At 41.9% G+C, this 27,814-nt stretch overlaps 2 protein-coding genes across 4 annotated transcripts in view; one reads left to right on the forward strand and one right to left on the reverse strand.

Annotated features, from left to right (window-relative positions):
- Window positions 1-1,427, reverse strand: part of Hat1 (histone acetyltransferase 1) — a 20,328-nt gene extending 18,901 nt beyond the window's left edge. The window contains exons 1-3 of one of the 3 annotated variants that reach the window (XM_077627672.1): window positions 1,329-1,427; window positions 799-870; window positions 657-732 (exon numbers count right to left, since the gene is read on the reverse strand). In XM_077627672.1, the coding sequence (XP_077483798.1) occupies window positions 657-732; window positions 799-870; window positions 1,329-1,341 (161 nt within the window). In that variant the 5' untranslated portion in view covers window positions 1,342-1,427. Of the gene's footprint in view, window positions 1-656; window positions 733-798; window positions 871-1,026; window positions 1,138-1,240; window positions 1,278-1,328 lie in introns of those variants that run through there. The other 2 variants (XM_077627670.1, XM_077627671.1) reach the window with 2 other exon arrangements.
- Window positions 1,419-27,683, forward strand: aralar1 (calcium-binding mitochondrial carrier protein aralar1). The gene is made up of 18 exons (XM_077627669.1): window positions 1,419-1,527; window positions 1,665-1,721; window positions 3,582-3,641; window positions 3,725-3,867; window positions 4,460-4,575; window positions 4,667-4,806; window positions 4,922-5,068; window positions 6,034-6,175; window positions 6,765-6,861; window positions 21,625-21,715; window positions 21,877-21,952; window positions 22,083-22,291; window positions 22,409-22,489; window positions 23,726-23,866; window positions 24,592-24,730; window positions 25,802-25,960; window positions 26,331-26,421; window positions 26,528-27,683. Exons 1-18 carry the CDS (start codon window positions 1,444-1,446, stop codon window positions 26,685-26,687), a joined length of 2,133 nt encoding a protein of 710 aa, XP_077483795.1. The 5' UTR covers window positions 1,419-1,443; the 3' UTR covers window positions 26,688-27,683.
- Window positions 27,684-27,814: the final 131 nt, after the last annotated feature.

Genomic DNA, 27,814 nt, shown 5'->3' on the forward strand with positions numbered 1-27,814 from the left:
CACAAAGAACACATGTACACTAAATGTCCCATTAAAGATATGAACCTCAAAAAAAAACCCTATAGGTTGCCCTGAAAGTGCCTATTTTTAGCAAACAAAATGGACATTTTAATGATTGGGGATGCAGTTTCTAATCATTTTGTATAAATTGTATAAAGAGTAGCATATCACAGTTTCTAATTACTGTTAGTCACTCGCCACAAGCAACCCACTGCACTTGCAAACATTTGGAGTCATTGCCAGCACCGCAATATCACTTGCATCAATGTGTCTACTGTATTGCGTTGCAACTTGATGAATACAATGTGCGCACATAAGGTCTTCTAGCATGAAGAAATGAAATCACCCAACAACGGCATTTTGTGTTGTCACTTCAGGTTGGTGCTCAAAAACCTGACTGTAGTATGTGCCTTTTTCAACAGGCTAATCTTATTACTGAGCAAAATGCTCAGAAGACTACGACACAACAGTGGTAACACTCCTGGGAGCCCGCTGATTTGGACAGGTGTGCACACACAAAATTTTTCAATCTTAAACTTGTTTTTATGCCATTGCCTGCGCGACATCAAACAAAAACCAGTTTCGTCCTAGGCATAACAGGTACACTAAACATGTACAGAACTGAACTAAAATGGACAAGAAACACAGAATCTTACCCCTCGCCAAAGATTTGATGTGACATTTCCGGGCGAAACGCGATGTCATCATCCTCGATATCCTTTGTTGTCATAACTGAAACAGGTCCAACAAAATAGAAGTCAGCAATGATGCGTCGAACAGTGACGGCAGGCTCCTTACCTAGCTTGAACTGTACAACATCGTTCGCAGAAACGACGTAGGCCTCCAGGGCCTCTTTAGATAAGGAAACACCTAAGAAAAAGCAACAAACACAATAATGTTTCGATGTATAAGAGCAAATACGGGACGCCCGCAGGCAACACGTAGCGAAGCAGTAAAATTGCCGCGGTGCTCGCGTTCGCGACAACCGCTGTCACCAAGCGCTTATTCGCGCATCAGATTGCGCACATTGAAAACATTTGTAGAAGTAGCTACTGCAGATTCAACAGCAGGCGCTCTGCCAGCAGCAGGTATAGGTGTATACGCCGGCGCAAACACTACAGTTGGCGAGTCTTCGGAGTCATGAGCAAGGTGGCGCTCCCCATAAAGGTCGCTTCCGATACTACCTCAGCTAAAAGAGCGAAAAGCACAAGCATTTTAAACAGCTTTTGTTACTAGACACCTGTCCTCGTATATATCTGCATATGCAGCTCAACGGTACGCCGCCAAATGGCACGCTTACGGCGCCAACACGGCACAAGAATACTCACCCGCCATTTTCATTGCTTGTTTTCCCGCCGAGTCACGTTTGCGCGCATCCGGATATGACGCGAACTGTGCTCGGCTAGAACCGGCACCAATCGTGTCTCGCCAAAGGTTTGTCCAATGGGAGCAAGGAATGCAGACCGCTGCTTCCCTTTTCACATCATGGCCACTGAGAATGCAGAAGTGACCTTGCTCGAAGAAAAGGTACGGCCAAAGTTGTCATGTTTAGCTGACGAGCTGGCGAAACCACCTCCGTTACATGATCCTTAGTTCATGCTGTAGAGTTATGCCTGTTTTCCTTTGCATTCCTTTTGTTTTCTCCTGCATTTTTCTGTATCTAGGCCGGTATGGAAGATTACCGTCTCTTGAGCTTGCTCCTCACCCGTGCATCATGCGAGGTATGATATGAAGCCCGGTGCCGGTGAATCTGTTCTTGCTTTCTTTTCTTTCGTTGCTCTTCATCACTTTGTTTTTCCTCTGTGTTGTCGCTTCTGTTCACCTGTGTGCAAAACGTACTCGCCGACTTGCAATCGTCGAAACGTGTACGCTCTCTCACAGCCTCCGACAGCTCGAAACTCTCTTATTTCACTCGGCCGTTTTCCCGACATCCTATAGCGCAAGCCTTCAGAGAACGACCGTTATGGAAAGGTCGGACTGGCGACACAGATCGTTAATGTTTTATTACTCCGTTGCGCTTCTCAGCGGCCTCTCGAAACTATAATGCAATCGCGATTTGCAAGTTAACAGCTCTTATCTCTGCCCCGCTTCGATGACGTTTCATTCACATGCAAGTTATTGTAATTGCGCGATGATTAGTCTGCAGTGTCTTTAACCTCCACCGCGTCTGACGCTCTGTTTTGGGAAAATGGGCGGGGACCGCGTTTATATTGGATCGCCGACCAGTGCCTAGTTTCTGCCTCGTTATAACGTTTTCACTGTCACTGACGGAATTTATACTAACACTGGCGTTAGTGAAACACTGATCTGCGAGGTACCTGAGCGCCGCAACGCGATTAATCGTTTTGTTTTCAAAATTTTCTGTTTCTGAAGGCACCTAATCGAAGCTGTAGCTTCAGAAATTGTGTTATGTACTACCTGCCAAACTTTGTAGGTTTACCTTGTGCAGTTTTTTTTCTTCTTCTTTCTACCTTAGCGTGTAGCTGCAAGCATTTAACTCCCATCATCATATGCTCAAAGGTTTTTGTATCAAAACTGAACAAATTCTGTATAGTTTGTGTAATAATGATAACTATTAAATGTAGTGGTATTGATTGACAGTATTAAATATTACATAGAAATGTATTTAAGTCAAACATAACAGAAAATTAGCTTTCAACTTACACTTACTGTTAATTGTCACTAAAATATTCTTGTATTTGCATATATGAGCATGCAAATAAGGTTCACTTCCGAAAGTGCCTTACTTCTGAGCGAAAAGCAGGTGGCCTGATTAAATCACTGAATAAGGCTTTTGTATCAATCCATTTTTATTATTTTATTTTAGCTGACTGTAATCATACTGGTTTATTCCCATTTTATTTTATGTATTCATACAAGAACTGATTACCATGTTTAATTTAATTTTTTTTAAAACCCCTTTCTTGTGAAGATTGACAAGTGAAGTTTGTGTAGCTTGAAGCTGCTTTGCTAGTGTTGCGATTTTAAGACATCATGTGTAACTCTGTTGTCAAGGTCATTTGAAGAACTTGTGCACCAGCAGCAGGTTCTGCATGTCTTTGGCTTTTGTTTGTGTGAACATTTTGAAGTTGCAATTTCATCGTGTCTTCTCTTCATGCAAGTATAGCCTTACTTGTTGTGTGAACATTGACTTTTCTAGAGAAGGTGTGGAACAAAACATTGTTCCATATAAAAAAGGTTGCAGGTTTTTCAGCACCTTTATTGTTGTAATGCTGCCTTTATTATTTCCTACTTGGTCTGTTGGGTGTTGGGATGTAAAACCTCTTGCTAAACCAAACTCTGGCCTCAGCGTGCAGTAAATCTGGTGCCGATTCCTGTTGTTGCTTTCGAGTAACGTTGGTTGAACGTAGTTAGCATGGTTCCCTTTATTTTGCATGCTCTTCTAGGCTGATGCTTCGAAAAATGTACATTTATGTGTTGAGTCTGAAGCTAGAAGCATGCTTAGTGGTGTGCGCAGATGTTATGTCCCATGTTGTTTGTGCTAGTTGACTTATCTGCACTTGATCTTTAGTTTGTGTTGTGTAGCTCATGGTGATGCACCTTTCGCTGTCACATTACAGGCAAGCCAACAGTATGTTCGACGAGCTGACAGTGACAGGCTTCGTGAAGTTTTTGACAAAGTGAGCACGAGTTCTCTCTTCTAGGATTAACTGTTCACATTAGACATGCGTTATGTGCCTGACTCATTGCTTATGTTTTTCAGTATGCCAGCATTGAAAAAGAAGGCAATCATTACATGACACCAAATGACTTCGTGCGAGGTTTTCTTGGCCTCTACGAAGGCCCAAAGTACAACCAGCAAGCAGTCAACATGCTGGGCAGCATTCTTGACACTTCCAAAGATGGGTGAGCGATGTTGAAAGGTATTTTAAAGAAGAATCCGTAACCGTAGAAGCTACAGAATTTGCTTTTTTGGCTTGCAAAGGCTTTTCGTATAAAATGTAATTGAAAGGAAATGACCGAACCAAAATTTATTTTGAGTGCAGGGTGGCCAGAGCTGGGCTGTCTTGAACATGGGGCCTCTAAAAATGAGCCTCAACATGACAGTGTTGCTATGTGCAAAGCAGTGTAATACAACAGGTTTTTCTGGTCATTCAGGAATTGAGTAGAGGTCAGAGCATATGCATTATCATTGCAGCCTCTCTACCTCTTGTGGAACTCTGGCATATACCTATCAAGAATACCTTGCACTTATCCTTGTCCTTGCTTGTGAGAATAAGAACTGAAATTCCAAAGTGGCATTTCAACGCTAGGAGCAGTTTGAAGAATACTAGTGCATTAGGTGTCTTCTACTATTACTTCTAAGGAATGCCTATTATCAGCACAGAAAAAAGAAGCAGTGCTTTAAAAACTTTTGTCACCAACCTTGCAGATAAAAAAATATTCTGGCATATGCAGTGTGTTTAGTGCTCAGTATCTGTGCTTCTTCTATTCCTAGGCTTATTTCATTCATGGAATTTCAAGCTTTTGAAGGTGTTCTGTGTCAACCGGATGCCTTGTACAAAACGGCTTTTCAAATGTTTGACACCAATGGGTCTGGTTCGATTACACATGGTAAGGAAGTTAGTGTTTAACTACTGCATCAAGGTTCAAGAGATGCTTTCACAGTCTTTTGATGAGTGTCATCCTTGGCAATCTTTTTCAGACGAATTTGAGGATATCATCAAGAAGACAACATTGTATGAAAAGATCCCATTTGACTTTAAGAGTGACTTTATGACACTGCATTTTGGAGCAGACCACACAAGGACTGTTAGCTACGCAGAGTTCTCTCAGCTTTTGCACGTGAGTCTATTTTTTGCAGCTGTCCTTACTTCTGCTGAGAACTCGGAGATGTATGTGTATTTGTTTGCTGGTGTTCATTCTCACCAATTTTCTTCCATCATTGCCTTCTGTTTAGGATTTCCACGAAGAACATGCTATCCAAGCATTCAAACAGTATGATAAAAAGCGAGCTGGTGTTATTGCTGCTATGGACTTCAACGATATCATGGTGTCAGTCAAGTCTCACTTGCTCAGCGAAGATGTTAAGAAGAACTTGGTTGCAGTAAGTTGTCTTTTTGTTTTGTCATGTGTCATTCCATTCAAGTCATTCATCGAACTGTTGTACTAACGCGTCTCTGTCCACTCATCAAACGCTTTCTAAGCCGTGTCGAATATGCTCTGTGTTTACTTTCAGGAGCCTACCGTTTTGTATTATCCCACAGTAAGTCGAAAGAACTGCCTGCAGTGGCAGTTGACAGTTATCTTAATTGATGCTGCAGTTATTTCCATTTTTTCTCTGTGTTTATCGACTGAGCATGAAAAAATATGGATCGACAGATAGATCCAGCATTGTTTGTTAAGAAGCAGTATACACCCGATGTAGAACCCACAGGCTGCACTAATGAATTATGTTTCAAAAGCAGCAGCGCAATCTGACACTTGTGAACAGATGGTAGTGAATGCTATTTAATGGCTGCAGAGTTGTATTCTTAAACCACAAGTAGTCACACGGGCAATCTCTACAGCATTACTGAAGAAAATGCCTCGCAGGTGAATATCCGTAGGAAATCTGCTCCATATTCTTTTTAGCCCTGTCAGGAGAAGTGTCAGAGTATCAAATTTTTTATGCATGTTTATACTGTGTTACCTCCACTAAACTAAGCGAAGAGCTCTTCTTCATTTCGTGACGTCACCTGGCTGGGGATAATGATGAGGTGAAAAAACTCTCTTGATTTGATTTCCAATAACAATATAAAATATTTCATTAACTTGTGGAGAAAGCAGATGCTCTTCTGCAGTTACTATCTTGAAGAATTGCATACTACAGCCTGGCAATGTGCGACATTGCAGTAGAATGTTGTGTGCTTGGAGCAGTTTGAGGTTAATGGATAATGTTTGTGGCAAAGGAGCAGTTCTTGCTATTTCAGAAGTACAGTTAGGTAGTAATCGTCCGAACAAGGTTCTGTATGGTTAAATTGCAAAAAAAGGTCTTCACTAAAGTGAAACTGGTGTCTTTGCATGATGCAGGTTGCAGGTTCTGCCTCTGGGGGCCACCAGGTTACGTTCCCATACTTCATGGCCTTCAACTCGCTGCTCAACAATATGGAACTTGTGAAAAAAATCTACCTCCACTTTACCAAAGGAAACACTTCTCTGGAGGTTACAAAAGGTCAGTCTATGTCGCTATTATGTTAACGAGGCAGCAGTGATCATGTTGTATCTCTTCCAGTACGTTATCTAAAAGCATAATAGAATCAGACTTTCTTGAAGCATGAGGGATGAGTGAAATTTTATTGTGCATGCTAGGACTTCATTACTGTTGCACATTCTGATTTTTGTTTGCACTTTAAAGTTGCACGGTTACTGCCTATCACATAGCCAATATTTCATTTCTTGTTAGAGGCAAGAGGCCTCTGACAAAATGGGCATGAGCAGGACATGTAATATGAATGCAAACTAACCTATCGTTGTTTAGAGTAATGCCGCGTTCAGACTACAGTCGCAACCACCATAAACGTCGTACGTATCGCATTCTGCGTAACTGCTGTAACTTCCGTTTACGCAACTAAAAACAGAATGCATACATAGCTGCAGGTTGCACAGAGTCAGATGGGTGGATGAGATTAGGAAGTTTGCGGGGACAGGGTACATGTTGGTGGCACAGGACATGGTTAATTGGAGGTTAGTCTGAGAGGCTTTTGTCCTGCTGTGGGCGTAGTAAGGCTGTGCTGCTGCTGATGATGACGCACTCACCGCAGAGGAGTTCCTGTATGCGGCGCAGCAGATGTCCCAGGTCACACCACTGGAAATCGACATCCTCTTTCAACTCGGTGGCTTCCTTCACCAGTCCACAGGGTGAGCTCGTGGTCGATTTTTAACCAGTTGCATGCAAGTTTGTGTGAGTGGTGTTTTTGTGAGAAGTGGCAGTGCGCCATATTCACGTTCTGCATCTGAGAATTTGTCATTATTAACCAACTCTAGTTGCAAAGGAGGTTTATGTGGAACACTTAAATTCTGCAAAGGCCATATCGTGACAGGAGGAGGCTATGATGTGTTATCCTGTAGCTTTGCCGGCTTCTAAGATCACTATTGTCTGACTGGTTCTTGTGCAATGAAATCTATGGTTTCCAGTGCATCAGCCAAACAGATTAGCACAATATCCCCTTCAGGTGCAGTGTCCACATATGTGGACACAATAAAAGCACAGACATCTGAAAAATCTTGTGTAAAAAGATATCCAGTCAGGCATGTGAAATAAGTGCGGAAATCCGCTTTTTTAAAATACTAGGTGGCTCCCTCTTTTACGGTCCCTCTGGTATGGCTATGGTGAGCGTGAATTTTTGTTGCTTGTTTCGATAGCGTAAATGCTTTATAGTGCTTAAAATGTGTTCCTTGCTTGATATAATGATCTGTTTTGACAGAAATGAGTCAGAAGAAGAGTGAGACATTGAAAGCAGCGCTGAGTCATGATTTAGATATATGAGCACCCAGCATAAGTTACATAATTATGATTGGAGAAGTTTGGAGTTAGTCTTTGCTGTGTGATCCTGGCATGCTGCTTGCAGAAAGTCTTACGCTATGAAAATGTTCTCCCCACTTTATTAGAATGCGCACCTGAAGGGAATATGTGTGCATTATGAAAAAAACCAGGCGCTATGAAAACCATTATGAAAAACCAGAAGAATGCCAACAAATATGAGGCACTCTGGCATGCCTTCAATTAATTGCTGCGAGGCTGTAACTAACGACAGAAATTAAATTTGCTGCTGCAATGCTTTGCTTCTAATTTATTTGCGCTCGTCTTTTTTCAGCCTCATATTTCAGCTTGTGTTTCGGACCTCATAACAGTGTACTTTTATGCTACTCCATTTTTTATAGTCTTGCCATGGTTGGTGCTCTTAAAATGTGCCATGGTGTTGAAAAAAAATGTCTCTATCTAAACTTGTAGCAGTGATGCTTACTATAGTAGTATTTTTATTCAGTGTGGTACGGATAGCTTACTTTTGTAAATATTTCTTTAGCATTCAGTTGCTGTTACGTAACATTGAATGCATAGGCATCTTTACAAATAAGGATTCATGGTTCTGCTTTCTTGTGGTGCTTTTTTCTTCTTTTTTTAAACAAGAGGAAAGGTATGTATTACAAGTGATAGGTTGCTGTCGTACAAAATATTGTGGCAACAATGCCTTCATCGGTTAGAACTGACCCATTTTACTATTGCTTTCGTAGAAATTGCCGTTTGCAGAACTTTATTTCTTATTGAAGTCATTCAGTGTGCAGCAGTTTTACTTTTTGTGGATGAAAAAGACACGGTTAGTAAGGCAAGGTTTTTCAGAGGTAAACAAAGTTTCTGTTTACTTTGGCAAGTGCCCAATAATGTCTTTCCTCGGTTTTCTCCCCTGTGTAATCTTCAGTTCATTCTGAGATTATAAGATACTAGTCTCATTTTTGATATGTTATAATTTTCCTCTGGCATTACCTTCTCTTTTTTACTGGAATAATTTACATATGAACAGTGATGCATTATTTTCGAGCTTTTTTTTTCTGTTTTGCCTTTTCATTTACAGCTGGACAATAAAGCTTTCCAGTAGCATGGTTGAGTAGTCAGGTACTGCCAGCCTGTTAAGGCATGCATTTAAGAGCATTTCTAGTTATGCTGGCTGGCGCTCCGTGGCCGATCATTTTATTTAACATCACAATTAAGCAGCAACTACAAAGTCATTGTGCTCAAATCTTCCACACCAAGAGCAATTTTTATCTGTTTTGTAACAGTGGTTTTCTTGCAATGAGCACTGACGTGCTTCACTGGGAATTCTGGATGCAGCTAGTTGGTTCGCAGCGATTCAGCCATAGTGACAGCATAGCAGACAGCCCTTAAGTAACAGCAAAGTCTCAGTAAAGTTGGAATAAACGGCGAAGGACAGACAAAAATTTAGACACATGAAAAGACAGGTGCTGGTGTCTATACTGTTAATATGCTTTCCTGTCCGCATTGCACCATTTTTTATAGTGAATAGATTTCTTTGGCTGCTGTAGCAGTATTCTTCATCTGTCCAAATGACGTCACCAAGAGGCAAGGGAGAGCGCCAAGGGGAAAAGGTCTCGGTAGCGGGCAGAGTCGGATGACTGAGCGAGGTCACATGGTTTAGCGGCTTGCAAGAGGGGACAATTGTGCAGCTTCTCACGTCCGGTGTGCAGCATTGGCAGTGTTTGCTTTCTGCCAGGAAGGATTGTTGTACAGTGAAAGCTCGTTAATTCACAACTCGTTAATTCGAAATTTTGGATAATTCTAAATAGTCATCGTGGTCCGGTCCGCAGTGCATAGAAGTCTATGCGCGTAACAGCTCGTTAATTCACTCAAAAATTGGCGCCGCCACCCATAATTCGAACTGCGCGCCGCCATGCGCCGCTGTTGAAAACCATCGTTGGAAGCTTTCACGGCAGAACGATAGATGGCACAACCATCGGGGCGCCGCTAGGGTGCTGGAACAAGTACTAACCAGTCTTTCCTGCCGCGACTGCTTCGAGGAACGACGTTTTAGTGTTTTAGCCCTCGTTTTGCACGCCGCTTGCTGTGAGCTTGTGTCCGCGAGATGTGTTCATGTGGGAAATACTGCGCCAAGACGGTGAAGGAGAAAGTGGAGATTTTATGCGAGGTGGACGAACGGAAGGCCAGCAAAGTGGAAATCGCGAAAAAGCACAGGATTCCACCAAGCACGTTGTCGACCTACGTCCGAAATACGAAGGCCATCGAGGATGACTACGAAGCCGAAGATTTCGCCAGCAACAGAAAAAGGCTCCGATTAGCCAAGTATCCATTGAGACCGCTGTGAGCTTTGAAGAGGGGGAAGAAGACTCCCTGCGTCGCATTCGCGCGCTAGAAGACCGAGTGACTACGGTAGCCCTCAGAGAGAAGAAGCAGAAGATGATAACAGATTGTTTTGCTAAATAAATGTTTTTCGTGCCCTCCGGGCATCAAACGCGTCCATTTTTGCTCACTTTCATTAGTTCGAATTTTGGTTAATTCGAACTGGCCTGGCGGCCCCGTGGAATTCGAATTAACGAGCTTTTACTGTAATAGTGTCTGCTGTAGTAAATGTAAAACTCTCGAAAATGCCACCAGGGTGTGTCCTCATCCAAGAAAAATTGAAAGAAAGAACACTGCTGTTTATGCACCAAGAAAGCACACCAGCACTAGTCTTGCTGGTGCGTCGACTGGGTTTCAGTGATCCAGGGCCATTCATGAACAATTCAATGAAATAAGGAAGCTATTCACTCACTGAAATCATTGTCAGTGGTATCTGTGTTAATCTTCTTATTCTTCATTGCGCTGCATCTTTCCGGTGCGATAAAACATTCACTCATTGGAGGGAACAAACTCGATTTAATGACATCCTAGTCATTAACTTGGGCAGGGCATGTAATGCGAAGGCAAGATAACCGCTGGTTATGGAGTAGATCCCAAGGGAAGGCAAGCATAGCAGGGGGTGGCAGAAAGGTTGGCAGATGAGATTAAGAAGTTTGTGGGGATATGGTGGCCGCAGCTGGCAAAGGACAGGGTTAATAGGAGAGACATGGGAGAGGACTTTGCCCTGCAGTGGGCGTAGTCAGGTTGATGATGGAGATGAGTGGAAAGAAGAGAATTTATTGGCTTGCAAATAGAGTTACCTGTTTAGAATTTTCAGGATGCTGGAAGAGCATTGCAGTTCTCAATGAGTTAGAAACACATTGGGTAGCAAAATGCTGGGGTGAAAAGATGCATCTCTCTAGATTTGCTTCTGCACAGGCGTGTTCACATGACTTAGTGGGCTTGCAACAAAATCGGGGTATTATCAGTTCACAAGTAAGCATTTCTTTTTAATGCACAGTTGAATCCGGATATATCGGAACTCGAAGGGGATCGCGATCGAAATAGTTCAATATGTTGATAGTTCCATATATAAAAATTGCCAGTGGATAAGCTTATTGCCAATAGATAAGCTTATCTATAACCTGGAAGCAAGAATACATTGTACCCACGGAAGTGTTGCACTTCTTGAACAACATTCCGCCCGCCAGCACTGCTCGCATTGCTGCAGCTTGTTCTTTGGAACTATTCATTGCCTTGCATAACATATTTAAGCCTGTTATCAGTGCACTATAAATAGAATAATTGCTCATTAAAATTAGGTCACAGGTGGTTTCCGCAACGCCTTTAGCAGCGAAGCAAGAGAAGCATGTCAGGCAAGGGCCACTGCTAGGCTTTAGATAGTTAGGTTGGGTTCACCACATGTCAGCGATGTGGCATGGAAAATGAGTACAAGAGAGTGAAGGCGACCCGAAAGCACATCCCACATTCAGTTCCTCACGGGTTTTGACAGCGCTAGCGCTACTGAGCAGGTGCCCAAAGGCCGCGTGGCTGACCCATCTCTGCGCACGAAAAGTGATTGACGAGCACCGTTAGGAGAAACGCCACTTGCAGGGGCACACGGCGCACAGTTCAATATATTAAACAGCCTGCAAAATTAGAGTTCAGTATAGTGTGTGATTTTCGAGGTGGTAATCTGTGTGTTCAATATAGCCAATAATTCAAAGTATTTGAGTATCCAGGCTCGACTGTGGAACTTTTGTGTTAGATCCCATCAGCTAATTTCTTGTGTGAGAATGCTTGGCAAGGGTGTAGACAACCAGCCCATCTGGATAGCCTTCCCTGAAAGGTTTCTTTTTGTTTTTGCTTGAAATTACACTTTATGAATACACCTTAGCCCAAAAATATACATCTCCTGGTACAATTTTTTTAAGTCGAACTAGCCTTATGGAGATACTTCAGGGCTTGGTTGAGATATGTGCTCAACTGAAAGGAAGCTCTTCATAAAAAGCACTTTTAAAGATGTTTTTCCAATTCTTAAACTGCCTTGGCTGCTTGGTCACTTTAACCTAGATAATTTTTTCATGGGCTTTCACCAGAGTATTGAAAGGGATTTATAGCAAACCTAATGGATATGGTAGATGTGTGCGATAGAGCTGGCTCCTGCAAACGATGGTCTGCATATTTCTCGAATTCAGAAAATGTTATCAGGGAACTTGTTCTTGGTGTGGAAGTCATTTGTCAGTAAATTACACTGTACCTGCTGGTGTCAAAGCTACAGGAACTTGTGATTGGAGAAAAAATGAAATGCTTCATATTTTTTATGAGTATCAGGCTAGTCTATATACAGCTTTTTTTTTTTTTTTCAACCTTTGCAGTTTGCTGCCTGTTGAAGTACCCAACAACTGCACCTCAGTTTTGAACAGTGCAGTGATTGTACGGAGTGCTTGTTGCATGTTTTGAATATTTTAGCTAGCTCAGCTGTTAAAAGGCAAAATTAGTGTACAGCTCGGAGCTTTTGGTTTGGACAGTGGCCGTGCTCTTTCACCAAAGAAAAATGTTGTCAGCACTGTGCCCATGATGTGCTTATTTGAGCTTAAGCATGCGTGTTATTGCAGTGGGCATAAAGAGAGTAGCACTTCTTGCTGTTTTTTTTTAGTGCCCGAATTTAAAACGTGGTTCTCTTTTGCTCATAGCATAGCATGTGCGTAGTGCTGATATAGCAGCGTCTCTGTTTCACTTCTGCACCTGTGTACTCTTTGTTTTTTGTTTTTTTTCAGCTCTTAGTTTTCATTGTGTGAATCATTTTTGAATGCGATACGTTGATCAGCACACATGCAATGTTTCAGAGTGTAATTTTACTGTACGGGTTAACATACATGCCAGTGCCTGATCAAAACTGTGCCTTGGTGAAAAGAGTAGCCTCCACTCTATAGATTGTTTTCACATTTTCATAGCAATGCAAAACTCTGTACTGCTTTTGTGAGAGCTGCATGCTGAGAGCATTCTATTGTGCCCGGTCCCTTTAGCTCTTCTGAGTATGAGTGTCACAATGTCCGTTCACTTGGTAATGTGGATTGGAACATGGAATGTCTTTCAGTATGTTGAAGGACAGCTGAAAATTTCTTGTTAGTGATGTTCTTGTTAGGGGTAGTTACTAGGCATTCCTGTTTAATAGTGTACAGGTCGTACATGCTGCAATAACTGTGCAGTGGTTTAACTAGTTTTGACTCCTGAATGCCATAACTATGCATGCAGGATATTTGTTTGGTGTTCAGTAGCACGATTAGTAAGAAACCTAAATAGATGTGTAGCAATTGGCTCAGTAACTGGTGCGATTGCGCCGTTTAGATGTTTTTGAGCGGTAAAAATGTGCAAAATCAGGCTATACAGAGCATGAGTGCTTAATAGTATTGTTAGTGTTATTATGTGTTGCTTGGTGTACTGGTCAAAAGCTGCTGCACTTATTGCTGACATGAAAGCTTGTTGCACTTGCTGTGACCAAATTCTAGTTCCTACCGCGTTTTTTTTTAGATATTTGAAGAATTTTTTTTTGAGACTTTGTGGAAGAAATTTCGACAAAAGTTAGATATTTTTCATGAAATCTAATGCCAGATCTTTTTGTGATACTGCTTGCAAGGCTTTTTTACTTTTGTAGAGTGAATTGTTGAGAAATAATTTCCTGTAACTGCAGATTTACTGACGGACTGGCACACAAAAAGTACTGCTAGATGGCCAAGAGATCAAAATTATTTTGGGCTTCATTAACACACGTTTCATTATTTTATCAATGAAGATTTCTGTGTGTCTTAACAGTCTGAACATACGGGTCATCTCTGCATACAGGAAAATGAAGTAAGTAATATTGGAACGCATTGCATACTTGCTTCAACAATTAGAAAGCAGGATAAATCAGCAGTTCGGTATTATGAGAACAATACACACACAAATATAAAAGGTCGAATGACATGAGCAGTGAAAGTAAATTATTAGACTTTGTCATTTTTTTTCCTTTTGTAAGCAAGCATAACATCCTTCAAGCTGTTACAGCATTCCCATGCCTGTGACATAAAAAGGCCAATAAATGCATTCATTATAGTTCTATAGCGTTATTTCAGGGTGCTTTTTCTAGCATTGTGACTTTATTCTATTGATTTCTGGAACAATGGGACTGGGTATAGCAGTGTTGCTCTCAGAATGTGGCAATGTAGGATATGCTATTGCTAAATGCGACCCAATAGCACCTTTGAAAGACTGCCCAAGTAGATGACACAGGTGGAAACCCTGAGCCTAGAGCCATTACTTTGACCCCAAGACATGTCTTTTATTAGCAACGCTGGTTGGAGCCAGAAGTCAGATACTGAATCAGAATTTTGTGCAGTGATATTAAAGTTTATTCAAGAGATCTAGGGGCCCTGTCTTTAAAAATGAGGCATCAAGACGAGCAGCATGTGCACAACGTGTGGAGTAGCTCTTGCGTGAATGCACAGTGTGGTGCAGAAGTAAATGCTTCACAACTGAACCTTAATTCTCTTCAGCTTGAAGCAGCTGAAAATGTCCTTGCTTAACCAAAAACAATATTTAACCGACAAAACGTGTTGCTCTTTCCCTGTTTTGGAAGTTTGGAAATTTTTCGAGAAATCAAGGAGCTTCAGTATCAGTATTTATGGAGAGCAGTCTTACAAAAGCACGATTCTCCACGGTTTGCATAGGCTTTCAAACTTGCTTATTTCTTAGCCACTCTTGTGGCGAGTAGGCTTGTTTCAAGGGCACCCAATAACACAGCAAAGGGAAGACATGTCTCCGATGTCAAGAGTGCTGGCACCGGGCTCAGGGTTGTGAGGGGAAAAGCAGCCACACGGGTTCACAGGGGGCTGCTTCTTCAGGTGGGGCGCCCTCGCCAAGCTCTTGCCATGTGCACCATCTCTTGGAGCGGCAGCGGCGGGCGTCCTTCCTTTGGGTAGAGCGGTGCGTGCGGCGAGGGGCCCGCAACGGGGGGCAGTGTCGCAGGAGGCACCTGGTTTTGTCTTGTAGAAAGACGGGTGTGTAGAGGCGGTGGTGCACCGGAGCGCCCTGAAGGCAAAGAGGCGCGCGCTCTCACCATGCGTCCCGTGGGGACCCACTACTGCACCTTCCTCTTGTGGGACTCTGTCTCCACGAGCGAAGGCAGGAGGAGGTTCCCAGGTAACCACTTCCCCCCCTGGGCGGCACAGACTGCAGAGTACACTTCGTTGAGATAGAAAAAAAGTAAAAATAATAGTCAGAGACATATTATGCTGTTAACCACCATCTCTATCCATATCTCTCCGTCTCGTCTCTAGCTCTATGTTCTACAAGCATTGGTGCCGATTTGTGCCACTGGGGATCACTTTATCCATCCTAGAAGTGTCATGGTGACTGCACTTAGTATGACTGCCTTGTTAGTGTTTGGAGGTCTGTACAGATTAGGCTCTAGCTTGATAACAGCAGGCTAAGGCGCATTTATTTGATATCTACCTAGACTTGAGAGATATCTTAGATCTAGATCTATTTATCAAATTCCAACTGATTTCGTAGCTTAAGCTTTCTCTATTTTTTATTCAGACAACTGATGTGTTGGTATTCTCACTCAAACTCTAATTGGGTAGTCACTCTAAGCCTCTTCACCATTGTTCTGATATGAGCCAAATACTGCACTCTTGCAGAAAGTTCGTTTGTTTTTTTTACTGTGCAATTGACCCCTGGCTGTGGTGTGTGGATGGCGGGTGCTGAGGCAGTGTTGTGGAAGAAAGAGGAACGCGTACGAAAGGTCTCTTAGCCACATTAGTTCCTTAATGAGAAAACTTACCCATCATATGACAGAGTGCAGAGCATAATTTCAATTGTTTTTTCTCGTTCAGTTTGTCTAAAACGTCGTTTCGGTCAGATCGCACCTACCGTAAGCTGAGTGTGCAAATTAATTTAACTGGTCAGCCCAGAATGCTGTGCCTCGGATGAAACACAGTAGGAGGTCATGTAGGTTAAAGGTTTGTTTGATTGTGGCTCCTTTGAAAACCTCATGCTCTACTTCTTCAAACATAACTTATAGCATATCCTAGCATGAAACCATAGTTTGCAGGATTGTAGGTAAACGCGCAGTTGCGAGTAAGCGCTTGTGTTGTTTGGTCTCCCTTGTCTGTTGTCCTAAGTGCGCTTTATATAATTTTTGAAAATTGTAGGTTACTTTTAAATATTTGCACAAGGGCAAAGCAGGCAGCACACATATATGAATGACATGCGAGTAGACTGAAATTACATTGCAGGAAGACACTGCACAAGCAACTTGGGTGGAAGGGTAAAGGGAGGGGGGGAGATGGCAGCAGGTGCAGAACATGCAGCTAAAATGTGCGCTATAAAATTTGAATGCAAACATTAAAAAAAACGCTCACACCTAACATTGCAGTTGAACCTCAGTGTAAGCTAGTCACACTTTAAGACTAAAATTATTTGCATTTTAGATTTTTTTATTTCAGGGTTGTTTTAATGGTGCAAGTAATTCTTCACATATTAAAACTGCTCCTTTTGGCTAACCTGTTTAAAATTCGTATCTTTAGCAAAAATTCTCACATGCACAATACTAATGCTCTATCCACTTGTGCAGTTATGGAGATTGTGCTTGCTAAAACACACTATACACAGTTGATCCGGAAGTCCTCTATTGTACAGGCATGCAGCCTTTAAAGCTGGCACGCAGTGTTATGGCGCATCTTTCCTCACTGCCTCGTATCTTGCTAAATTTGGTTGACAAACATGCACAGGTTACTGATAAAACTTTTCTTTAGAAATTGTTCTGCCCTTCTTTCTGTCTTATTTTAGTTTTTGCTTCTTACATATGCTATGATGTTCGTATGTGCAATAAATTTCATGAATCAAGAAAAGTGAAACTGTTTTCAACAGATGTGAGATGTGAAGGCAAAGCATATTGTCGTATTGTTATCTTAAATTGAGGTTCTCTGTAGTGTTACTGTGTGCATTATTTAACAGCCTATCTGGGAGCCCTAGTGGCTACTGAAGATTCACTGGAAGTGTGTGCACTAAAAAAACTGGAGCAGGTTAAACTGCAGTGTAAATTATGTATCATCTGCAGATTAAAAAGTGTTAGTAACGGCTGGTGCCAAAAATTTTAAAGTTTACTTCAAGTATAGCATGTCATAATACAATTATTATTGTTATGTTCAACAATTGGCAAGGGCACTCATCAGATGGGTGCTATTATGCTGGCATGGCTAGGGCTTACTTGTTTAGAGGGTATTATTGTATAGGGTATTATTTGTATTGCTTGCATTTTCACATTTTGTGTCTGTCAGAATGACACCATTCATAAATATTCATAGTTTTCTGAAAAGACATACTTAACTGTCATATTTTCATGCATATTTAGATATAGCATACCAAGGAAGCCACCGAAAGGAAATGGAACAAAAGGATTTTTTTTAGGGACGTCATTTACTGATAAAGTATTATGCTATCCAAATAAAATATTATGTGCTCAAGAGCTGTGGAGACAGGAAGCAACAATTTTTAACTGTCTATCAGTGGCTTTTTGCCAGATCCTGTGGCTTTGAGACCTCTTGTTGCTGACATTTTACAAGACAGAAAAGTTGTTCTCTGTACAAGACAGATGTGTGCTATCAATGTTAGCCACTAGTAATTCAAATACTTTACTATAACTCGCAACACTATTGCTACTTTACATTGTGTACACTCATGCGAGTGCACAGAAAGAACTTTGTGGCGAAAAGAAAAATAGCTGACAGCCTGTTTTCTGTTTCTCTTTATGTTGAAAGCATTGCCGATCTTCACCAAGCCACTCAAGAGATACATATCGGGAAGTTCAGGGTGCACCTCCAGATGTTGTTCATATTTAACATTTTTGCTAGCTACGGTAGAATGAAATGAATGAGCTAGCAAGACCATGCAGATTGTATTGTGGTTATAAACATAAGTAATTTGACCTACGTGAAAAATTTCACTGTACTGGTAATGTTTAAAATTTGACTTTCTATGATCCTAAATTTAGCAAAAAAATTAGCAATGCCATCGAAGTTGTTTTATGATTGTACATGTGAATGATTTTAATGTCACCAAAAATTTTACTGCACCGTAATGTTTAGAGCTTGGCTTTCTGTAATGCTGAAGAAAGCTTACACCACTTCACACACTTTAGATCAGCAGCATTCAGTGTCAAGAGTTAGTGGCTCAAAAAGATAGTGCATGTCACAAAAGTGCACCATAAATATTGTGCACAAATGGCAGGTACATGTGTACAAACAAAACCTCTTAACGTGCATGGGGTAGGAGTGGCAGAAGTGTCGGGAGTGCTGAAAACAGTGTACTGTATTGTGGTGCTTGCTTCAAGTTTGACACATGTGGCAAGAAGTCCTGCTTAAGCTTTGGTGGTGTTGAAGGAAATGGTTAAGGTAAAGTAATCAAGTTGTAATCAATTCATTCCTTGTTATCATGCGAAACATACCTGAAATCAGGCTGTTATGCCTGCAACAGAACATGAATAAACGTAGCTTCATGATATCTACAAGAAATTATGAAATTACTGTAATGGTATTATAAAGTTAAACAGACGCTAGTTCCTATTTTACATGAGTTTTATTTCTTGAGAGATATTAATTATTCTGTGGAAACTCCTACTTGTCATACAGTTTTATTACGAGCATACATGAAAGTATCATATTTCTGATCTTGGTGCGTGGTTTAAGGGGGGATGGTTTGGAAAATTTGACAAAAAAAAGGGCTTTTTTTTTTCATTTTGCGCTTCGAAAGTATCAGGAATCCCAAAAAATGTGCCCGTCAAATAGCGTGCTCATATGAGCTCTGGAAAATATTTTAGAATGGTTTCAATCACACCTATTCACTCTTTAACGAAGCGTGACCTAAGGCAGAATGCGTTTGTGTAGCTTGTTTTGTTTCAAAATAAAGAAAAGATCTCCTAGAGTGTGTCTTCCTTTTATAAACTAGACACAACATACTAGAAAAATAGATTCTGCGTTTAAACAGCTCTTTTTTTTTTGTGATCTGGCACTGTGCGTTGGTGTTGAAGCACCATCAGTTCTTTTGCTAGTCATACAGCCTAGTTTTCGGAGTTTACAAAACTTGGTGGCTGCTTTCTGAATACACTGCGAACACAGCGATTCCTCATTTCTCTTCCAATCCATGAGAGAGGCAGAAGTTTTGAGAAAGTCAGTGTGCTATACAAGATGTATTTTGTAATGTGGTGCTGAACCACACGGACAACAACCTGATAGCAAAAGCATACTTTCATGGCTCTGCCAAATGGAAGAACAGGTAGCAGGGGAAGGAATGTGCCAGGACTGGCTTTATAAACTACTTCAAAGAAATGACGCTGAAGGCACAATTTAGGATTGGTATTGCATGAGCAAAGTTTAAACAGCAATTTCTGAAGATGCTGTTTTTATGTATTTAAGGAACATTTTGTCACCAACCTTTAGAAAAAAATCAAAGAAAATGCTTGGGACTTTTAAATGTGCATCTTTTCCATTTACTGAACTAGAAAAAAACAAGGATACCAATGAAGGTTTTTTTTTAGATAAATATTTATATCTCTGAAGAAGGTATGATAAATTTAATGTCAAAATTCAAGAACTTTTTTTTTCACAAAATATGCTTCCATGCACAACTATTCTAGTTCAGTCAGTAATACATGTATTTAAGAATAATATGAATTTTTGAGAGTGATGGCAACAGTTATTTTATAAATGTACCTTTCTCAAAGCCCCACAGCACAGATATTGTTTTTCTTTTAACTTCAAATTGACACAATATTTTTCAGTGTAACTTGGTGGTCTTCACAAAATCTTATTGATCAAACATCCAGGCAAGTTTCTATTCTTTTGTCACTACAGAAGCTGTGAATATAAAAAAAATTCTTACCCACACCTCACGATGTACCATCCCCCCTTAATATTTTAAATAGCACAAGTGTTCTTTTCTATTAAAGACTGTTCTTTGCCATCATAGCATAACTGGTTCTAGTATTTGTATATGTATTTATTTATTGTACCGAAAAATTGCTTAGTTTCGAAACGCTATTACAGAACTGTCTGGAAAATAGTTTAAAATCATTTGAGAACATGCTGCTGCATGCAGTTGGACTGCCACTAGTGACTTTCTGGATGCAAGCCTAGGCCAGTGCTTTTCTCATTCAGGTGCCAATAAATGAAGCCTCAAAGTTCTTTTTGCGCCACCCACACCTGCTATCCAAGTGATGTTTGTCCTGCATGAGTTGGTTACAAGATAACAGCAGTGAACAGAGTACATTCACAATGTTTGTTGTAACATATTTTCCATCTTTGGGATTATCTCGCATTCTGAACGAATGGGTCGCATCAAGTGGTCAATGTAATCTGCGCTTTTCAAAAACATGTGAGACAACAATGTTACATTGTGAACGGCATTACAGTGCCACTGGGCACACTGGTGAATAAAACAAAGAGTAAGCTCACTTTCGAGAGTTAGCATCTGTCTGCATGCATCACTTATCAGTTACAGGTTTACTAGAATTGGCACGTAGATTTCTAACAAAGAGCTTGACCCAGGACAAGCTTGACCAGTCGAGCAATTTAAGGCTACAGTACATAAAATTTATTATACTAATGCTGTCAAGTGAGCATGCTTGAATACTTCTAGTGAAAATGCTTGATTTGCTTACTGACATTCACCAAGTGCTAAAATGGTGTTCATAAATTTATCATTATAAAACTATAAAATGCTGTCAAAGTATTGCATTTTGTACACCTGTTGTTTTGTGCGGCGGTGCGCTTGTTTGTTTCACTGTAACCTCTGCAAAATTAAATATATCAGAAGTCATGATTAGCGGTGTAAGGTGCAACTGTTGTGCTACCGTTGTTAGTAACTGGAAGTAAAACAGTGTCAGTAAGCTGCTGGTGTATGTGCTTGGTACGGGAAGATCACTGTAGCATTAGTAGCTCAAAAGTAACTGCTTTAAAATCTTGAAGTCTTGACTTAGTGCGCTAACGACAGGGTCAGTTTTAGAAGGGCATATTCTGCCCCCAACAAAAGGGTTTCAAACCATGAAAAGCCTTTTTTTTTTCTTTTCTCAATGAAGAAAATTCTAGAAATGTGCTGTGCAGATACGACCGTTGCCCCCTCCTAACCAATCCCTCCAAAAGTCGCCTATAAATCTGCCCTTGGCTTACCACACAGCTTCTAGAACCTTATTGTGAGCTTTTTCTTCAGACAAGGCTTCACTGCCCTACAGCCTAATGCAATTACTGTCAATTGTTTTTGCTGCTCTCACCATCCTTTTAGTGAATTCACTGTGAACTTTACTTGGAATGTAATTTTTGAGAAATAAGAGAATATCCATCAAGGTAGCGAATTATGTCCACCCGTCATGTATCCTTAGGGCTCTGGTACTGTTTCCTGCCACAGTGTAGCATATCTTACCTCTAGGCCTAATGAACCTTGGATGCAAAGGTATGCAGACACATTGTCCGTTTATTGCCACCCATTCTGTTCAGCACTCGAAGGCTTGCAGTGAATACTACATGTCTGCATGTTGTAAGACTATGTGCACATTACTGCCCGAATTTAGCCATTTGGAATCAAAGTAGCGGAATCATGCCTGCGCTCATAACCAGAGTTGATTTTGGTTGTTATTAAAATTGCTGTTTCACTGTACCATGCTGTCAACCGTTTTTTTCCCACCAGGCAGCATAAACACATTTTTCCTGCCTTTCTTTTTTGCATGGTTTCAGGCGTGTAACATACGAAGACTTGGAGAGAATAGCCCCCTACAGGCCGACCAGGTTTCTTTCGAGACCCATTGCTGAAGTGAAGGCAGTTAGGGTGCGTGTAGCCATTTTTTTACCATTAACTTAGCAAAAGCATTGTTTCTAGCTTAAGCTTCGCCTGTGTTATCCTGTGTAATGTAGTGCATGGTTGGTGCCTGTTGCACCAAACAGTGCACAGACATCTGATGGCAGCTGGCTGCGCATGTCTGCTTTCAGAGCCCTGATGAGAGAGGCGTTGGAGTCCAGGTTCTAGAAAGCGTCTACCGGTTCACGCTTGGTTCAATCGCTGGTGGTAAGCGCCATGCATCCAATCACCATGAACTTTATGAATGCACTCAATTGAGTTTTACTTTTGCTACATGCATGCTGCTAGTTATGCTTTGGGTTTCGACATGCAAAATGCCGACGCTGTCAAATTACAGCGGCAGGAGCCACGGTCGTGTACCCTATAGACCTGGTGAAGACACGTATGCAGAACCAGCGAACAGGCTCCTACATTGGGGAGCTGATGTACCGCAACAGCTGGGATTGTGCCAGCAAGGTCATCCGACACGAAGGCCTCTTTGGCCTCTACCGAGGTCTCCTACCTCAACTGGTGGGCGTCTGTCCAGAGAAGGCCATCAAGCTCACGGTAAGTGGTTCCATTTCTTTGCGGCTTTTCATTTTGCCTTAGCTAACAGAACTGAACTGCAGTGCTTGCAGTAGTGGCCGTGCTTTGAAGTGTCTGACCGCTGTGACCTTCTTGCAGGTTAACGACCTGGTCCGGGACAAGTTGACAAGTGGGAAAGGAGAAATTCCAGCGTGGGCAGAGATTATGGCCGGAGGCTGCGTATGTACTGCACTGCTGTCTAGCTTTTCAAATGATCAAAAGGACACTTGACAGAAAGAGCAAATGCAAACATCACTCAAACATAAAATGAGGTATTGATAAGGACATTGTTGCAAGTAATGGTGATTGGTGTACAAGGTGCTATCAAATGGTTCCTGGATTGCCTCCATAAAATTGAAATTGGTAATATAAAGGTTTTCATTCGCCACTGTTCTCTAACATGCATTTGGCCACTGATAGAGCACTCTCTGGGACTTCTCGTTCTTCTGCAGTCCTACTTCACCTTTGCCCTTCCTGGGTCTCTTTTCTTGTGCCAGATCCTCAGCCTTTCAGCTACACCATCATTTCAAAAGCAAAAAAAAATGCAAAAAATCATGCATGGTCAGACTGGCAGAATATAAATGGTGAACAACAAGGCTAAACTTAGATGGACAGTTTGCCTGGAGCATTTTCGTGGCTGATCTGCCAGTCCCCAGCGAAGTTAAAAACCCAGAAGCTGGTGCCCCACCACATGGTTCAGCAGGTACTTTACCAGGCCAGTTGATCTGTTGTTTGCAGTCATCTTTTTCGTATTTTGTTTTGTGGAGATCATTGGCTTGGTGGCGGCTACCTCATCTTCAGTTTAAGTTTTGAAAAATCAGGGCGGGGGGGGGGGGGGGTGATTTGATTTGCACAAAACACCTCTTTTGTGGCTAATAGAAACAGCATGCTTGCTGAACCTTCTTGAGGCTCGGAGGTGGTGGGCTTTCTTATTGTTGGGGCTGCTGTTTTGCTTCTGGGTCACCAACCAATGAATTGAATCATCCACAACAGCAACGTCTTGTTCCTAATATGAAATTTTATGCCTTGTGAAATGCAGTTTTTTCTGAATTATATTTTGGGATTCCTAGGGACTTGTGCAGCAGGGGCATGGGAAAGTAACTGGGTAATGGCAGTCACTACACACATTTTGCTTAGGTGGTTGATGAAGCCTCTGGAAGCATCTGCCTTGCAGGGTGATGCAGCATTATTCTCCACTTCTGCACAGTGTTGCAAGTTCAACAACTGCTTGTAATCTTACCTCATAATCACAAAAGATGACATGGCTACATAGTAATGTTATTTTTTTAATTCACTTAACTTTAATTTATTCTTCAAACAGTAACTCTGCTGTTTCTGCTGTATTGTGCCACCAATAGATTTTGAGCAAGGTTGTATTCCTCTCTTAAAATGTTTCCCATGTGTTCTGCGCTTCAGGCCGGTGCCTCGCAAGTGATGTTCACCAACCCACTGGAAATTGTCAAGATCCGTCTTCAGGTTGCTGGAGAGATTGCATCCACTGCTAAAGTCAGGGCGTGGACAGTCATCAAGGACCTGGGAATTAGAGGACTCTACAAGGCATGCCCCCATACGTTCTTGTCATGTTTCTGTTACATATGTTCCTGCAGATAGGAATATATGAACCATAGGTTCCTGTCTACATCGTGTGGTTATGCTTCTTAAACTGGAGTACTGTGAAAGGAATGAAGTCATCAAAAATTTGACTCAGTCTTTAAATAGCAAATGTGTTGTGAGTGGTACGAATCGCAGTTTGGAACCTTTTGATGAATACCAATTTGTTTTGAGCATTATCCTTCTTACTACTTAGCTTGAGTTGCTGCCCCTGCAGCATGATGTATCAGCTGGTTGTATGCACAAACATAATGAAGTTTATAACTGTAATGAAGCAGAATTCTGGAGATGGTCAAACCACAGGCACACTCTCTCCTGTGGTTGCATTGTATGCAAGCTCAGGGCTTTCAGACTTGGCACTGGCTGTGGTCACTGTTATTAAAACAAGTTTTGGAGGGTACATAGCAGCGCATGTGAGCAGGGTTACAAATGTTTGCATCCATTTTTGAAGTGAGAAGTACTGAGAAAAAGAAAGCATAAAACAGCAAAGTGCTGAATAACGCGAGGCATTAGTGACCTCTTCCATAAGTATGCATGTAAGTGGCTCGCAAGGCATTAGTGACCTCTTCCATAAGTATGCATGTAAGTGGCTATCTGTAGATTCAACAGTTGTATTGATCAGAAAAATAAACTGACGCTAACATCATCTTTTTGTTTGTTTTGCATTACAGGGCTCTCGAGCGTGCTTCCTGCGAGACATCCCATTTTCGGCCATATATTTCCCAACCTATGCGCACTGCAAATTAAAGTTCGCAGACGAGATGGGCCACAATGGACCCGGCTCTCTGCTCCTGTCTGCTGTGATTGCAGGTGCTTCAACTTGGCTGTTCCTCGGCTCTGGGCAGCTGCTAGCTTGGCCATTGCATGTCCCAAGTTTTACTGAAATAATATTGCCACACTCATCAAAACTGAGATGTCATAGGATGGGATGACATGCCCTCCCTCTTATGGAAATGCCTGTGTTAAACAAAGTTTCTCTCACAGGTCATTCTTTAAGTCTCCTTTAAAAATGGTGTCATTACTCGCTAGGTGCAGAAAGGCTAAACTGATGGATGCTAAAGTGGCAGTTCCTTATGGTCTCCACCAAGACATTTTCCTTAAGTTCTCCCAGCTGCCTGTAACTTACTGTCATTTAAGGGGTACTAATGCGCAATTTTTGGGCTTCGTCTTAAATTTTAACAATTGAATAATGCATGTAGCATCATTTACGCAAGCACAATGAATGCTTAATTACGTTGTGATTTACTGTGAGCACTTTAGACTGCCAAGAGTTCAGAGTATGCCACGATTTCAAGGCGTACTTCGGCAGCCATAGCTGGTTCTCACCTGGGCTCAGCCATGTTTGACTTGCAGCTTTTTAGCTTTGTTGGCATCCCACTACCAGATAAGCTGGCAGGAGCATTTCATTTCATGACTCATCGCTGAACATTATAGGAGCTCAGTGACATCACTTTGAATATCTATGGTGTGGTGTCACCTGAATGGCGTGCAATATCTTACTTTTTGAGCTCTTTGCTGCTAATATTTTGTGCAAGGTATCCATGTATGCAAAGAAATCCAACTATATGAATGTTCTGGCTTCAAAATTTTTTCTAAATACTCCTAAAGTGCTTTTCAGTATTACCATGCCACATGACTATAGCTGTTAATGTTGCTTTATTACTACCCCTGCTTTCAGTCAAGTGTTAGGTACCGGTTCTTGTATCCTTGTGAGGATATGAGACTTGTATCGCCTCTTGACTGCTTTAGGAATTGCAGCTTCTGGCCCGTCCATTCCAGCATCGAGACTTTAAGAAGTCTCCTGGAACGCAACACTGCCTTTCGGTGTTAGCGTTTTAGTTGTGCCCAGCCCGTGCTGACAATTAAGTTGGCTCTTGGCAGGTGTGCCAGCCGCGTATTTAGTGACGCCTGCGGATGTCATCAAGACAAGGCTGCAAGTGGCTGCCCGGCAGGGTCAGACCACATACTCTGGTGTCATGGATGCCTGCCGCAAGATTTGGAAAGAGGAAGGTGGACAGGCTTTCTGGAAGGGAGGACCAGGTATGTGAGCAGTGTCGTCTTTACATGTGTTGACTCTGTGAACCTCTGAATGCATTGATTTTTAGCAAGAATAACTAGTCAGCTGATGTATGCAGCATTTTCAACTGTGCCCTCTTCATACCACACCTGCAATTGTGACTTTGGCCATATGTGTTGAGTATCAATAATAGACTGTTATTGGCATTTGCTGGTGCCTTTGCCCTTTATGGTCACAAGACCATAAAGACCTTTATGGTCACTCATGCAACCATCTGGACAGTCAGTGCCATAATGTAAAGGCAGCAAAGTGTTCTGTAAACTTCCAAGCTTTGGTGCAGTTCAGAGGCTTCCTGGCATGTTCATAATATTGCTGCCTTACTCTCTCGTGCAGCTCGTGTGTTCCGGTCAGCCCCACAGTTTGGCTTCACGCTTTTGACATATGAGATCCTCCAGAGGCTGTTCTACATTGACTTCGGAGGAAGGTAAGCGAAGAGCTTGTGTGATGAAATTTGTAAATGTTAATTTCCTGATCGCGGTTTGTCACTGGAGGCAAGAAACTAAATGCTTTGCATGTTTTTGGCTCGACAGGAGGCCTACAGGGTCACAAGTTAAGGTGCCTGTGCAGGCCGGGGAAATCAAGTCTTCCAACCCTGACCACATCGGTGGCTATCGTATCGCCTTGGCCACATTCAGTGGGATGGAAACCAAGTTCGGACTCGTCCTGCCCCGATACAATGTGTCCGCCTAGAGGGCACATTTTTTCTTAGTGAACGAAGTTTTGGCTTCACACGCATACACTGACCCGCTGCCCTAATGTGCTGCGTACAAAACTTGCTCAGTCACACAGCGGTAGCATAGGCAAGGAACTCTCCGAAATGCCCCCTGGTTTTTAGCATGTATTATCAGTGCGCCATTGTTCTAAAGGCGTCTTTTGAACCGCTCTTTTTTTCCCTGACCACCCATGTGCTTATGAACCGAATGTTTTTTCAAGGTTTGGACTGTGTAGAGAGAGGGATGTGAACGAGAACAAGTGGTGCTGAGAAAGTTTTAACTGTCAGTCTAGGAATGTTCGACTTTTTTTCTAGCATGCGGGGTGGCGTTTTATGCAACCATGGTACCGGCATGCCTTTTTGTGTTCATTAGCAGTTAACCTTTTACACAAGGTCATCTGTAAGTGGTAGTAAAGTTGTGTTCATTCTTCCGAGTAAGGCAGTGACATTTTTGTGTAATTAGGAGCGTTGCATGGTGTTTTACGAGCAGCTGTGTTTTGCTGTTGCAGTTGTTGACCGGTGCACATGTTTGTTCGATCTGTCATACTTTGAATTTTAGTGGGTTGATGTCGAACATGCCACTGGCTGTCCAGTAGCCAAGTGTGGTTTTTACTGCTGTAAAGGCTCTTTTACAATTTTTTGTAGTGAAGTTTTTTTGGAAATGGCAGCGAGCGTAAAGTTTCAGGGTTTCGCACCACCAGGTTGCCAAGCCACCCCAGTCGAGTACTTTGCGTGATGGTTTCGCCATGCGGATACAATAAAAGTACTGGCTGTCCTTTTTTGCCTTAGCAGTCCTAGTCACACTAGTTCTTAACACATTGCCCCTGACTGTGGTGCAGGTGTAACTACTCTTACTTTCACTTAGATTGTGTACAGTTGTTTTAATAATTTTATTTTCTTTCCTCTTCAAGCTCAGTGGTAGCATGGCAGTTTCATCTGTACAGAAGCATTAAAACTTGAATGTTATACTTTCACCTGTGTGTTACTTGTGTTCTTTCATTGTTCTAGCTACACCAAGACTAAAATATGTGGGACAGAGACCCTGCACATGGGACCTCTCACAATGCCTTTAGTTCGGTAAAGGTTTTTTTTCCAGCTTAAGTTT

The sequence above is a fragment of the Amblyomma americanum genome, chromosome 6 (genome assembly GCF_052857255.1).
Source record: "Amblyomma americanum isolate KBUSLIRL-KWMA chromosome 6, ASM5285725v1, whole genome shotgun sequence".
In the NCBI taxonomy this organism is placed as follows: domain Eukaryota; kingdom Metazoa; phylum Arthropoda; class Arachnida; order Ixodida; family Ixodidae; genus Amblyomma; species Amblyomma americanum.

Bases quoted from the DNA above. Each gene is read 5' to 3' on its own strand.
- aralar1 (XM_077627669.1), top strand. From the start codon at position 1,444: ATGGGAGCAAGGAATGCAGACCGCTGCTTCCCTTTTCACATCATGGCC. The intron at 25,961-26,330 runs GTATGTGAGCAG...TCTCTCGTGCAG, and splicing joins TTTCTGGAAGGGAGGACCAG to CTCGTGTGTTCCGGTCAGCC. The intron at 26,422-26,527 runs GTAAGCGAAGAG...TTGGCTCGACAG, and splicing joins TACATTGACTTCGGAGGAAG to GAGGCCTACAGGGTCACAAG.